This window comes from Mesitornis unicolor, unplaced genomic scaffold (assembly GCF_000695765.1).
Source record: "Mesitornis unicolor isolate BGI_N332 unplaced genomic scaffold, ASM69576v1 scaffold26001, whole genome shotgun sequence".
NCBI classification, from domain to species: domain Eukaryota; kingdom Metazoa; phylum Chordata; class Aves; order Mesitornithiformes; family Mesitornithidae; genus Mesitornis; species Mesitornis unicolor.
The window spans coordinates 41,128-54,666 of NW_010166241.1; the positions used below are offsets into that span (position 1 = coordinate 41,128).

Sequence of the window (13,539 nt, forward strand, 5' to 3'; positions counted from 1 at the left end):
AATGCACGCTTTCATGGGGAGCTACTGCGTGCCTCATTTCCAGCAATGAGGCATAGCCTAGGAAATCCAGATTCCCATTCTGCTTTTAACATCTATTAAATAACTAGGGTCTGTACCAATACAAATATTGTATATATTCATGCACTGTGATTATGTTCATAGTAGCCTACCAAGGCACAGTTTTTGTGTTGTCCCCCCACCCACCCCACCCCCTTACATTTTGGCATGCAGTGCTAGAGATGTTTGCTGTTCAAGAAAACTTCTGTGGGATTTGTCTCCAGTCTGATTTGCACACTAGGGGGCACAGAAATCCTTCCAGCATATACTTAAAAATAAATAAGTAAAAGAAGGCAAAGGCCTTAGTTCAACATCTTGCACCAATCACATCAACTCGGTGAACATGCCTTAACTCTCTCTCCAGTCTCCAGAAAGCATGTCACTGAGGTGATGTAATTATATTTCTCCAGTCACATATTTTATATATTAAATAGGACAACAAAATTGTTCCTTCTGTAAATCTTCATTCATACGACAGCTGTAGTGTTTTGATTTGGCATAATGGATCTTCAAGTCAAAATTGGTTTCTAGCTCACATCTCGTCTCAGCACACCACCATTTGCATTATCTGCTATGTAGTGCATGTAATTGAAGTACCTAGGTATGCTCATCAAAATAAATGCATAATTTAACTGTATATAAACAGCTGCCAAAATTAACAGCTGTTAACCTGGCTGTATTTTGAAGGCTTGTAAAACTTGCATATTTTATAACTGTTTTGAACCTATAAAAGGCCCGGTCCTGCAAACAGCTAGGCATGTGCTTATCTTCAAGGATATGAAGAATCTCATGAGATTGTAATGAATGACACGACCCGTGGGCCGCTACGAGCACCGCAGAGCGTGCCATGGCCAGGAGAGTGGCCAGCTGTTAGACGTAAAAGTTGTGTTGAGGAAGACACTGAGAGTGGGAGTGACTATAACGGCGACTGGGTTTAGGCACTAGAATATTCTCTCGGATGCTGAATGTACCTGAAGTTAGACCAAACATCTGTCAGACTTGGACATGGTGGAGGCGAATTCAGAAACGGCCTTTATAAAACATGCCTGGAATTATGAAGAATTAAACCTGTATGATGTCTGTTTATGTACAGCTTTAATAGAAAAGAAATCCTAATCTAGAGTATCAAAATACCATATTCATATAAACATATCAGAACACCTATTAGAAAAGTAAAAAGTGTAAAACAATTTTCTTTTTTGAAATTAAATATCCAAAAAAAGTTGTTGTTTGTTTAAAAACAAAAGAAACAGAAATTTGTTCTGCAAAAAAACGAAGACGGCTACATCTCCCCTCGTCTACGAGTTTTGGCTGCAACAGCTCTGCCTTCCTCCTCCTCATCCTCTTCCTCCTCATAATTTTCTTCATGAACTTCTTTCTGGTTGTTCTCTTCTTGCATTTCTTGCTCTTGATCTGCCCCTCTGTTATTCTTTTCATCTGCCTGATTGAGGGGAAAGAAAAAAAAAAATCAAATTCAGTGCAACTGCTGGTTTCCTTATGGCTTATTTTGGAGCAACGAGATGAAATTAAGGCAAAGAAAACATGACTGTCAGCTGGAGTTGTTAGTGTGGATGGGCAGAAATAAGGAAAGATTTCCAAAGGCCTCCAGGCAGCAAAAATGGATGTGGGGGAGGAAGGATGAGCAAAAGGAAGTTGGGACATCTGAAATTTTAAAGTCTATGATCTAAAGCAAGCTACAACCATTGATACATCATGTCACTGTGACATGATCACAGCTGTGTTAAGGGTTTGATCATGTCACTGAGTCGGTGGGTTTACACAGTATTTACATTTTCATCATTTTCACCATATGGCTCTTCAGCATTGCGTTCCAGTTCTCGTTTCTTATCTTCAGTCAAATCTTCCTGGATCTAGAAAGCAGAGATATTCTGCATATTTTAATTTCTTTACAAGAATAGCCTGTGGCATAAACACTTTCACAGCTACACTTCTACAGAACGAAGATTCAAAAGAAAGGAAGGAGAGGGCACGGAGAGGGTAAAGGAGGAAAAACGCAACCACCCAATAAACAGGAAGTTCACTTCCTCTGACACCACATTTAACTACTATTTTCACAAGCCCTCTCATCATCAGCTAACACATTTAGATTTCCATTCCATGTTTTAATTTTACATACATACATATTATTTTCTCCTTGTCCTTCATAGTGAGAGTGTCATGACACAGCAAAGAGTCATTACCAACACTTCCACCCCACTGTGGACTCCTAGAACTATTTCAGTTCCAATATGCGATGCAGGTATTTAATGGGAACTTTGTCTGTATTTTCCTAGCAGTTGAGTGAGCCGCCTGCCAACTGCTCCTGGGAAACCACAAAAAAGCAAGGGAGGATTGGGAGTGAAGAATAATCTCTTCCAACTCTATCCTTGGAGAGAGAGCAGGCCACACAATCAGTTTTCCAGATGTTCTGATCGTGATCTATCATTCTTTCTTTTATGTCAGCACTTTTCATCACCTCCATGTCATTATGTTTAGCGGCAGGCTTCAAAGTAAATTTGATTTTGTTTTGGAGAATGCTGTTATGCACATCTGCTTCAAACGCTGTCCTGCAAGCAGGATAAGATGTTTCTATGAGGCTGTACAGCTCTTCCCAGGGAGAGAAAAAAAAAGCTTTTTCACCTGGTTGGGAAGCATTCTCCAGTCAGTGCTGCCACCTACCCCTGCCACAGAGAGCAAGGATGAGTCTGCTGCTTTCCACAGGGCTCCCTCCCTCTAGCAGCTGCAGTCACATTCTCCTGAAAGCAGCAACAGCCTCCTCAGCAACATCAGCTGCAGGAGGGTATATTTAGCAGTCGCTTCAGGAGGCAAAGCTGCTTGTGCACAACTCTGGGGCTAGGTATTGCTGAGAGCCATCAAACCTGGATCACTGTGAGGGATGTATGCGAAAATTTGAACAGCAACATTTGAGTCAACCTACTAAAGAAACTATTCCCCATTACAGCATCTTCACTCTTTCTTGACTGCTCATTCAATCACTGCTCACTCTTCAGTGTGCTTACTGGAAGTATTAGAGCTTTATGAAACGTCTATTAAATTACTTCCTGTAAGCTACAGAGTAACTGCCAAAGGTCAGCTATTCCCAGTTCCTAATGACCTGGTTTGATTTAGGTAGCCACCTTTTGAACTGGTGAGTTCTGAGTGCGTACCAGCTAATCTAGACAAAGTGTTCCCCAGAAGGGAGTAATGAGTAGCCATTTCTATGGCTTTTTGTAAATCATTATGTATGAAGTAGAAAATAGCAATTGATCAGATATGTACTGAAGAACTGCAGGGCAGCTTATGCTAGCACATGCATAACGAGCATGCCATCCAACACACAAAGGAAAAAGTCCCTTCCCCTCCTCTTCTCCAGTTCAAAGCAATGTGCTAACAGCTTCCCGACTGTTTGACTCCATGAATAGTAGGGCTGACATAACTTGGATTGCTTAGGAGGAGCACAGATAAATCAAAGTCAGCGCTAAAGAGTGACTGGCCAAAGAAGCAGCTTGCCCAGAGCAGCAGTGTGTGATTAGAGACGCAAAGTTAATGAGGTTTTCAGTGACCTTCAGAGGGCTTAAGGTTTTCAGGAATTTTGCCTTGCATGGTGAATGACTTAATCTTATCATTTGTATTATTCATATAATTCAATTATTGCACAATTAATACTGTGTTGTACAGAAGACTAATGGGTTGCAGCATATAAGCATGAATAACATTAAATGTGTCCAGAAGTGGACAACTGAATAATGGCAATGACTTCCTAGGCTTCGTAAGTCAGACAAAGTGATCTGAGTTCATTTTGCAGCTATAAAAGACACCAACAGTGAACATTAATGGCGACGTGCTATGCTACCTGAGTCCACATATGCCTTATATCTGTTTTCTTACCTCCTCTTCTCCTTCTTCCTGATATTGTTCATCCACATTATCTTCCTGCTGGTCAGGATTCCCTGCCATCTGCAGAAAGATTATATAGAAATTTAGCTCTATGTGCATACCTATTAACTTTAGAAGACTGAAGGTTAAAGCTTCTTGTTCTGGAACTAAAACTTTATGTAAAGCTAAAGTAACAATAGCATAAGAAGTAATAGTGCATTCATTAGCACTAATGATAGCCTGACCACATGATTTAGAACTACTCTAAATTAAAAAAACCAGACAGCAGGATGGTTATAATAAAAATCACTTCACAGACTAAAACAAGGCTTTCCATACTAAGCAGGAAGACAATGAAATATGCACACCATTAAAGACCAATGCTATAAAAATACAGATTATCTCTGCCTAGAGGAGTTTACAGTTCAAGCACAGTTGAAATGTGCAGCATTCACTGGAATGGCCATAGAAGGCAAGTGACACCAGTGCTTACAGTTGATCGAGTGCTGTCAGGAAACTGCGTGAACGTGCAGATTGTTCTTGCAGGGGCTTGTGTGAAGGTAAATACAGGGGCCCTGAACTATGAGACTACAGAACCTTGCTGAGCGGAGCCAGTGATGAAAGACGTACCAGTGTAACACCAGGACTAATTCCACACTTCTACCTCCACATGTCATGTACAGTTTAAAAGAGTTCTTAAAAAAAATAAAAATAATCAAAGTTCCAGGTTCTCTCACCAAGCTGTGCTACACTGTCTTTAAAGAGGACCTACAGAGGCTTCCTTTCCCTTTACTGACCACTAGGTGCTCTTCCATTCCAGGATGTCCTTGCTTTTGACTGGTTTGCTTGTGCTTTTCATTTTCATCTGGCAGATTTTCTTCTCTCTCTTGTTCAGCTTCCTCAAATTCATCTTCTCCCTGATTGTTGGGGTCATCAGCAGGGTTCACATCTTCCATGGCTGCCTTCTGTAATTTTCCGAAGTGAATGTTAAAAACATATTTTTATCTCACAGTATTTTTATATTTTATTTCATTTGAAAGCTACCCCACCATGAGCTATGTTAGAGCTAACTCCACACCAACTGAAATCAACAGGAATCTCTCTATGGGTATCAGAGGTCACTAGAACAAACCCTAGCCAATACAGAAGTGTCAGTTCCTGAAAGAAAAAGCACTCCAGCACTGAACACAGACAGAGCTGCAGTATGGGTATAGCTGCTAAAAACCAGATTGAAGCTGATGACTTATTTCACATGGGCTCTTGAACTCCTTTTGTTTATTGACTACCTGACAACTGACAATGTCTGATAAGACCAGGTGAAAAGAGATAAAGAGTTTAAATGCTCATGGCTCAAAAGAGCTGATGTGATCTTTCAGAACCAGTCTGTCCTGCAATATTGACCTTGTCTACATTTATAATAAAGCAAAAGAAAACAACACTCGTCATTTTACTTTGCCATTCAGAAAATGAGCATTTTTGTTCTACTCATCACTCTGACAAAGCATTTCGATATATTTATAGTTGGCAAGTTAAGGAATCTTTAGAAATATTTACTATACAACATAATTTGCTGAGGGCGAGGGCAGTGAAGATGACACGCTCGATGTTCTGCAATACCAAGTAAGACAGAACTTGGGGAAAGGCACAGGAGTGAATCTCCTGCTTCTCCATGCAGTCAATATCACAGCTGTGGCCAGTGCTGAGGTACACCCTCTTTCAATACCTCATGCTTCTGTACTGAATCCAGGCTGGTTTCAGTGGCCCTTGAGTTGGCTCTTGCCCTCTTAGTATGAAAAATACCATCACCACTCTTTCTGACTGACCACTGAGTTATTCCTGTTATTTTTTTGAATCCAAGTTTACCCATTCATGTCCCAGCTAAGTCTGAATCCTTTATTCCACCTAATTTCATCAAAGGAATGTAGAAAAGCAAGTTGCTTCCAACAAGGAAACTTTTTTTGATATCTTCCCAAATCAGTAAGGATAACTTTAAATAGATCATAGATGTAGTTTTAAACTCTCAAACTTGTCTTCCTATCAGACCTCTGGTTTGTCTTAGTTCTATAATATGCAATTATGTTAGACAAGATTCTGGGTTTTCACTTCAGTAACAACTGCAATCCATAGCATCTTAATTCATACTCACTGACTCATCAGCCTGCTGATTTTCTACTTGATGTTCTGGTTCTTGCTGCTCATTTGCATTATTTTGATCATCATCTTCACCTTCATCCTGGTGCTGGTTGTCACGTCCATAAGCTGACAAATTTTTGTTGTTATTATTATTGTATTACAGCAGTTTCTAGTTAGCCCTTTTAAGAAAGAATCTCCTATATAGAAACTTCCATACAGCTTTTAGCAGTAGGCAGCCTTTACCTAAAGAGCTTACATAAACAGATAATGAGAACAGATCTGTTTTACTGCTAGTAGAAAACCAACACTAAAAGGTTATATAATTTGAGGAGATGAAACAAAATCATAGACAAAGCCAGGAATGTAACCAAAATCCACAAAGCTCTATCGCAGCAGTTCAATCAAGAGGGCACGTTTCCTTTCAGGAACGTGGATATCATCTTTAGTAATACCTGTATTTCACTCACTTAGTTCAGCCAGTGTTATTTGAGCTTCTGGTTTTAAATTGCAAGTTTATATTTCACTTGAATCCCAACTGTATATGATATAAAATGAGTATTAAAATCTCGCATGAAAGATGAAACCTGTGAACATGGTAGGGACATTAATTTTATCTTACCTCCTTCTTCTTCCTGAATACCTTGCTCTTCTTCCCCTTGTACAATATCATGGTCCATGTTATCATAATGAGCCTGTTGGCTGAGAAAATTAAATGCAAATACATCATCTCAGTTTCAAAAAAGTGTTATTTTGCTTTAATAGACAAATGATTCCACTGCATCTCTGCCTTTCACAGCTCCTGCCAGAATGGGTTCCAGTTTAGCTTTCTATTAACTAATATTTTCTCACATCACCTTTCCTGGAAGAAGAAATACTTCCTTGTCCTACTATGCTAACTTTTGTGATTGTATTTCTCTGTATACCAGTAAGATCTACCTTGTACTTTCAAAACGCCTGAACTAGTATATTCCATACTCAAAGCACAGATACTATGAGCTGGAAGCAAAGAACTCCTCAGATAAGGGGTCTTAAAGACAGACTATGTGGGTCAGTTACTTTGTTGGCTAAGCAGTTTTAGATTTCATATTGAAAGGGGTTTACTTGTGTGGTTCTTACAGGACTGAATATTTTGACTATCAATTTATGAAAGGCTTTCTCATACCAAAATCCTTTTAGAACATGAGTCAAGTTAATAATATTTCAATGTTTCAGCAAAGAAAATTCAGTGGGCTTAAGATGCCAAAAGACAAAAAATTGCCACTAACAATTTTAAACTAAGGAGAAATATAAGGAAATATGACAGGGAGGGTGAAAGGCATGTAGGAGCTACAATATCACTAATATAACTGCATTCACAATAACTTTATAACACTACCAGGGTGTTGGTTTCTCCTGAAATCATGTTTTTGTCTCTAGAATGCAAATAATACCAGTCACTCTTACCCAGAAAGTCCTCATGGAATTACTTAAAAACAGCATCTCGCATTTAAGAGGAACTTTAGCTTAGGCACTTTAATGTATATCTGATACTTGAGCTCCTCAGTAAGATCATAATTGCTGCATAGTGGAAAATAATTACTAATTTAAAGCAAGCTTCAAGACAAGAGACATTGTATGCCAGCAGCCCCTAACCTCCTCCAAGGATGTGCATGGCAATGTGCACTCATTACTCCAGACTTCAGAGGCTTCCATAGTAAAAGAAAAACAAATAAACAAACAAAAACCTCAAAAAAGAAAGATGGAAAAACACCTTAAAACACTAAAATACCAATCTGATTTATCCTTGGAAAGAAGGAGATGAAACTCACTGAATTTGTTTTCTGGGCAGTCTAGCTTTATAGCATTAAACCACCCTCTTTTCAAAGGTGATATGGCAGCAGCCATAAAACCTAGAGTACAGACCACGACAAACTCACGTAAAAGAATTTAACCTTAGCCGGTTTTTATAGAGTTTTTCTCCTTGTTCTGCCTGTTTTTGCAGCTGAAGCTCTTTTTCTTGAAGCTGTTGCTGCCGTAATAGCTGTCCTTGCAGTCTTTGCTGGTGTAGTGATTCCTGATGTTCTCGCAGCTGATTGGCCTCCTCTGCTCTTTGGGCTCCAAGATGTTGCTGCTCTAGTTGCTGTTCATAGGCTGACTTATGTCTTTTTGTTACAGCTTTTGTTGTTGTTATCTGTCAAAGCAATATGTCAGTCATAGATTAATCACAATTTTTCAATGATCAGAAACAAGCGTGAAAAAGAGCGAGACAAGAGGGAAAATTATGCAGATGCTACATGCAATAGGTAGAATTACAGCAAAGTTACTTTAAGTTTTATTGTCTCTGCTTAAAGTTTAATTACTTTTTTGACCACAGACTGGAAATGTTGGGGTGTTTGCAGAGGACATGGGGAAGGAAGAGTTGATAATGGGCTGAGGGAGGCCATGCTTTTCTCGCAATCAGTAATAATAAACCCCCCCAACATATAACCAGTAAAAGGAAGTTTTGATGGCTGACGATTAAGACAGAAAATATGCTTCCACTGATTTATCTGGTAATTTCAGTAAGGCTTACATTAGGCCTTAAGTGAGACGCTGCACATTTCTTTTTTTTACAGTCAGCCGTAACTTAAACTAACTCCAGTTCCACAGCTTAAGCTATTGCTGCTGTTCTAATCCACTGCACCTCTCCAACAATGGCTTCTCATCACACCAGAGCTGTAGAATTAATCTGCTAGGAGAGTAAGCATTTACAAAGCCTAAGGTGAGATCAGTAAAATACATTTTCCACTGGAGACGTGATATAGAATGTAAATCCAGGATTCACTGGTTTTATTTAGAGCTGCAAAGAGCAAGACTTGTGATTTCCCCTGGCTATTTTAAGAATGTTCATCTTCAAGTTAAAATTTCCTGTCAAATGACAGCAAACATTCAGATGGAAATGTGTTTGCAGAAGGCAGATATACCTGACATGAAAATACACTGCAATCTGCTGTGATGCATCAAATTAGTAAGGCAGGACAGCTCTCCATCAAAGTGTTAAAGATAAGTCTCGTTCTAATCAGCCACCAGCTACCACAGGTCTCAAATTTAAAGTAGGAGATGAGATGCAATCTGACTGCTCTTTTTTTCCATCTGTTGCTTTTTATTAGCAGAATTAACACTCATTAAGCTGCATCTGGCAAGCACTACAGTATACGTGTGCTGAAGCTAAGCCTGAATCCCATGGATCCAAGTGCTCTGAATCCCAAATTTTCCATAAACAAGACAATTTTATCTACAAACCAAAGAGTACTCCGAATCCCAGACTTTCTATAACATGACACTGATTTTACCTAGAAATAGGCGAGTGCAATAAAGGGCCAGCAATTATATGAGATGCCTTCATTTAAACAGCAGATCTAATCAGTTAGTAGAAAAGAAAAGAGCTCCATACCTCTGAATGAAGATGATCACCCAACATGTTGGTTTCTTCTTCTTTCTGTTCCTGTTTTTTCCATTCATGTTCTTCTGGTACTTGATCCTGTTCCTCCTCTAAGCGCTCAGGCTGACCTGCCTGCTCCATTTCTTCCTCTTCAAGTTCTTTTTTGCGCTCCTCTTCAACTTGATCAACACGTTGCTCATCATCCTCTCCAGCTTCTTGTTGCTCCTGAATATTTAGTTCTTTGGCATGGTGGCCCTCATTAGCCCTTCTCTGCAGATTAAGCTGCTCAGCTCTGTCTTCTTTTTCCTGGGTATTTATTTCTTCTCTCTCTTTTGGCTTCTCATCCTGCAAAACATACTCAAGATTATGTGTGCAGAAGATATTACAGATTTTGTATTTCTACGAGAACCAAGGACCAGATATTGCTGGCTACATTCCAGCCTATAGTCGTGAAGCTGTAGTCAGGAGAGCCAAATGCCTGCTTTGGAACAAGCTGCCCCTCTGGCCAAGCAGTATCAATACCTCATTCTTGGCTCTGCGCGGGTACGCGAGGTATTGTACAATTGCATCATAAAGTAGGTTAAGCCTCATTTTATCTGAAGGGCAAAAAACCTATTACAGTTCTGTATCTACAAAGGAAGCTTTGTATTTTTATTTCCTATAGTTCTGCTGGCCAAAAACTTTTGTAAAACAAAACCGCAGCTGATAACGTAACTTCCAGACTGTACCCACAACTTTGCTTGTGCCAGTTTTAAATATACTGACTTAAGTGTGCCACTGAAACTTTATAAAACATATGAAAAGACAATTTCTTCAGAACTTGTTAAAGCTTTTCTGTACCACATGAGACATCTAAAGTTTTAGAAACTGCTTATTATTCATAAGATTTTTTTAAACTTGTTAAAACAGCTTACATAAAGCAGTTTTAAGTGCACTTACAGTCATGTGAGAAAAGGTCACCATAACTATATTTTTCTACTACTCAGTAAGATGCAACTGTTCCTTACTACTCTACTCAAGAACGGACAAATGCATACAATTAAAACATACGCTTCTATCAGCAGTTGAGCACATTGCTAGCATTTTCACAGAATCACAGAACGTTAGGGATTGGAAGGGACCTCAAAAGCTCATCCAGTCCAATCCCCCTGCCGGAGCAGGAGCACCCAGATGAGGTTACACAGGAAGGCGTCCAGGCGGGTTTCGAATGTCTCCAGAGAAGGAGACTCCACAACCTCTCTGGGCAGCCTGGGCCAGTGCTCTGTTACCCTCACTGAGAAGAAGTTTCTCCTCAAATTTAAGTGGAACCCTCTGTGTTCCAGTTTGTGCCCATTACCTCTTGTCCTATCATTGTTTGTCACCGAGAAGAGCCTGGCTCCATCCTCGTGACACTCACCCTTTAAATATTTATAAACAGGAATGAGGTCTCCCCTCAGTCTCCTCTTCTGCAAACTAAAGAGACCCAGCTCCCTCAGCCACTCCTCATAAGGGTGATGCTCCACTCCCTTGATCATCTTTGTAGCCCTACGCTGGACTCTCTCCAGCAGTTCCCTGTCCTCCTTGAACTGAAGGGCCCAGGACTGGACACAATATTCCAGATTTGGTCTCGCCAGGGCAGAGTAGAGGGGGAGGAGAACTTCTCTCGACCTACTCACCACCCCCCTCCTGATACACCCCAGGATGCCATTGGCCTTCTTGGCCACAAGGGCACAGTGCTGGCTCATGGTCATCCTGCTGTCCACCAGGACCCCCAGGTCCCTTTCCCCGACGCTGCTGAAATTTTTTATTTTGCTGAATAAGAACCATTTCCTATACCGTCTGTAGCCAGGCAGTACTTTGTACCTCCTTATGCTCTGGAGCCACAGCTTCATGGTGCACTGGGAGGTCACTGTGGGGAGATGGTGCTCCCACCTCCAGCTGCTCGTTCGGCCGTTCTAACTTCTCAGGCTGGCGGAAACTTGGCATTTTGTTGAGCGTGTCCTTCAACTGCTTGTATTCCTCCACCTGGGACTAAAGTCAAGACATTAATTATAGTGTGTCCAAATCAATTTCTTAATAAAATGTAGTCACCTCGGAGTGTACTTGCTGGCAAAACATATGGTAGAAAGACTCGATATTCACATCAGAGGAAATACCAAGGAGGAGAAGGCAGTTTTTGAAACTGGTTGTTTCCACGCATTGAGTAGCATTGATTCGTCACGATCTTTTCAGCCAAAGTGCACATGCATACAAAGTATATTAGTAAAATCTCTGTGGGACAAAGATGAAGATTTGTTTTATTCATGCCAAGCAGGAGAATTGTCAAAAGGGGATGATGCAGGGTTTTTGTGGCAGGCTAAAGCAAGGAAAATCAAAAGCACCACAGCTTCTCCTTTACTGGTAGAAAGAAGTGCAGTTCTTTTAGAAACAGTAGCTTTAAAGTACATATATACATAATGAAAATGCCCAATTCTCAACACTTAGACAGGTGTTACACAAAACAACAGTCAACATACAGAACTGAGGCAAAGAAAGTCATAGTACACCTTTGGTGAAGGGCAAGGAAAAAAAAAGAATAAAAAAAAAAAGAAAAAGAGAGAAAAACGTACATTTCTAAAGCCTTCCTGAAATGCAGCAGTAAAATGTTGTAATTTGATTTGCTGTTTATCTTTGTACAAGATGAGGATAGTTTCAAAAAGCTTTTAAGTCCAGTGTGAGGATCTAACTGGTTGGTACACCAGTTCCTGTCTATACAGGAGATGTTCCAAGAAAGACTGTCCCACAAAGTCAAATTTTTTTGAGATGGACAGGATTTATAAAAGCTGACCAGCTGCATATACAAAAGGTGGTGCCCCACAAGAGAGTTTCTGTGTTGCTCCAGTGGAGGTGGTGGGTGTGTTGACTATCTGTTCTGGCGTCAGAGGTGCACTTCATAATCCTTTTTAAAGTTCAAGTTAAAAACTGGCTGCAGTTTACACTCAGTGACTATGTATGTCATTTTGTGTGTTATGTGGTATCATAGCAATCAATAGTACAGCAGACAGGCATGATGCATTGAGGTACAATGCATAATACGCATACAAAACAATATCCACAGTGCTACAGATTGACATGATGCAATGCATAACAGCTCTGAAGCCAGACGCACCTCGAAGCATCTTCAAAAGACTATGGCATCCATTAAAACAGACGGGCCTAAAAGCAAAGCAGAATGCACAGTAATTACTTTTGTCATTCCAGAGGGATACTTCTGCTTCCTGATTAACTGCTGGAGAGTCCAATGAGAAATTTTAGAGGAAAAAATAGTATTTACTTAACGTAACACTAATATGCAGGTCTTATTTCTTTTTACTCAGTTGCTGACCATGCAGAGAGACTAACATACTAGGATATTTAAACAGATCAGAATTCAAGTACTCTGTTCCGCTGCACGAGTTGCTAAGCTGAACATTGTGATTCAAGGCCACAGCCTAAAAGGTATTAATACTGACAGAAAGACAGGGTTTATAAAAATACATAAGGAATCTGTCTGGCTGTTTAAGCTATGGAAAAGTACAAAGCTTACAATGCCTTAAAGATTCAGGTCACAAATTCATTAGTGCAGCATCGACTACTGATATTTAATGTCTAGAATATACTCAGAAAAATAGAGGGGACATTTATTGAGCTGTGTTTCTAAGCAATAATCCCTTGTGAACTTTCTGTAGCTGCTTTGCAGGAGAAACTACGCAAGTGTGCTAAAAACATTCTGTTCTAAAAGACTGTGCAAGACTCTTCTCTTGAAGGAAAGGTACTCCATATGATAAATGCCACATTCTGCTTGCAAATAGCAAGGCTTTGTGTGACACAGGTTTTCTAATTAAAGAACTGAATCAAAGCCAGGAGAAGTATATGGAGCTTCCCTTTGGATTTGGTGAACCTTAAATCAGACCCTACATCTGCCCTTAGGGAATTTCAGATGTTAGCAAATACATACCAAGTACCTAATGTGGCCAGTGGGAGAAGAGCTTAAAATTAGCTGCCAGCGTATTTTAGTACTGGAAATTAAGATTCTTCATATATTTAGTCTATGAGGGACTTTCCTGGTCTTTCCC

The 13,539-nt window shown here is 40.0% G+C and overlaps 1 protein-coding gene across 1 annotated transcript in view; it reads right to left on the bottom strand.

Moving 5' to 3' along the window:
• Positions 1-1,325: 1,325 nt before the first annotated feature.
• GOLIM4 (golgi integral membrane protein 4) overlaps positions 1,326-13,539 on the bottom strand; it is a gene marked incomplete at its 5' end in the record, with an annotated part of 18,047 nt that continues 5,833 nt past the window's right edge. Inside the window, 9 exons of the mRNA XM_010194906.1 lie at positions 1,326-1,498; positions 1,848-1,928; positions 3,946-4,014; positions 4,731-4,898; positions 6,080-6,192; positions 6,686-6,765; positions 7,998-8,236; positions 9,479-9,811; positions 11,309-11,476. Coding sequence (XP_010193208.1) covers positions 1,340-1,498; positions 1,848-1,928; positions 3,946-4,014; positions 4,731-4,898; positions 6,080-6,192; positions 6,686-6,765; positions 7,998-8,236; positions 9,479-9,811; positions 11,309-11,476 — 1,410 coding nt within the window. The remainder of the gene's footprint in view (positions 1,499-1,847; positions 1,929-3,945; positions 4,015-4,730; positions 4,899-6,079; positions 6,193-6,685; positions 6,766-7,997; positions 8,237-9,478; positions 9,812-11,308; positions 11,477-13,539) is intronic.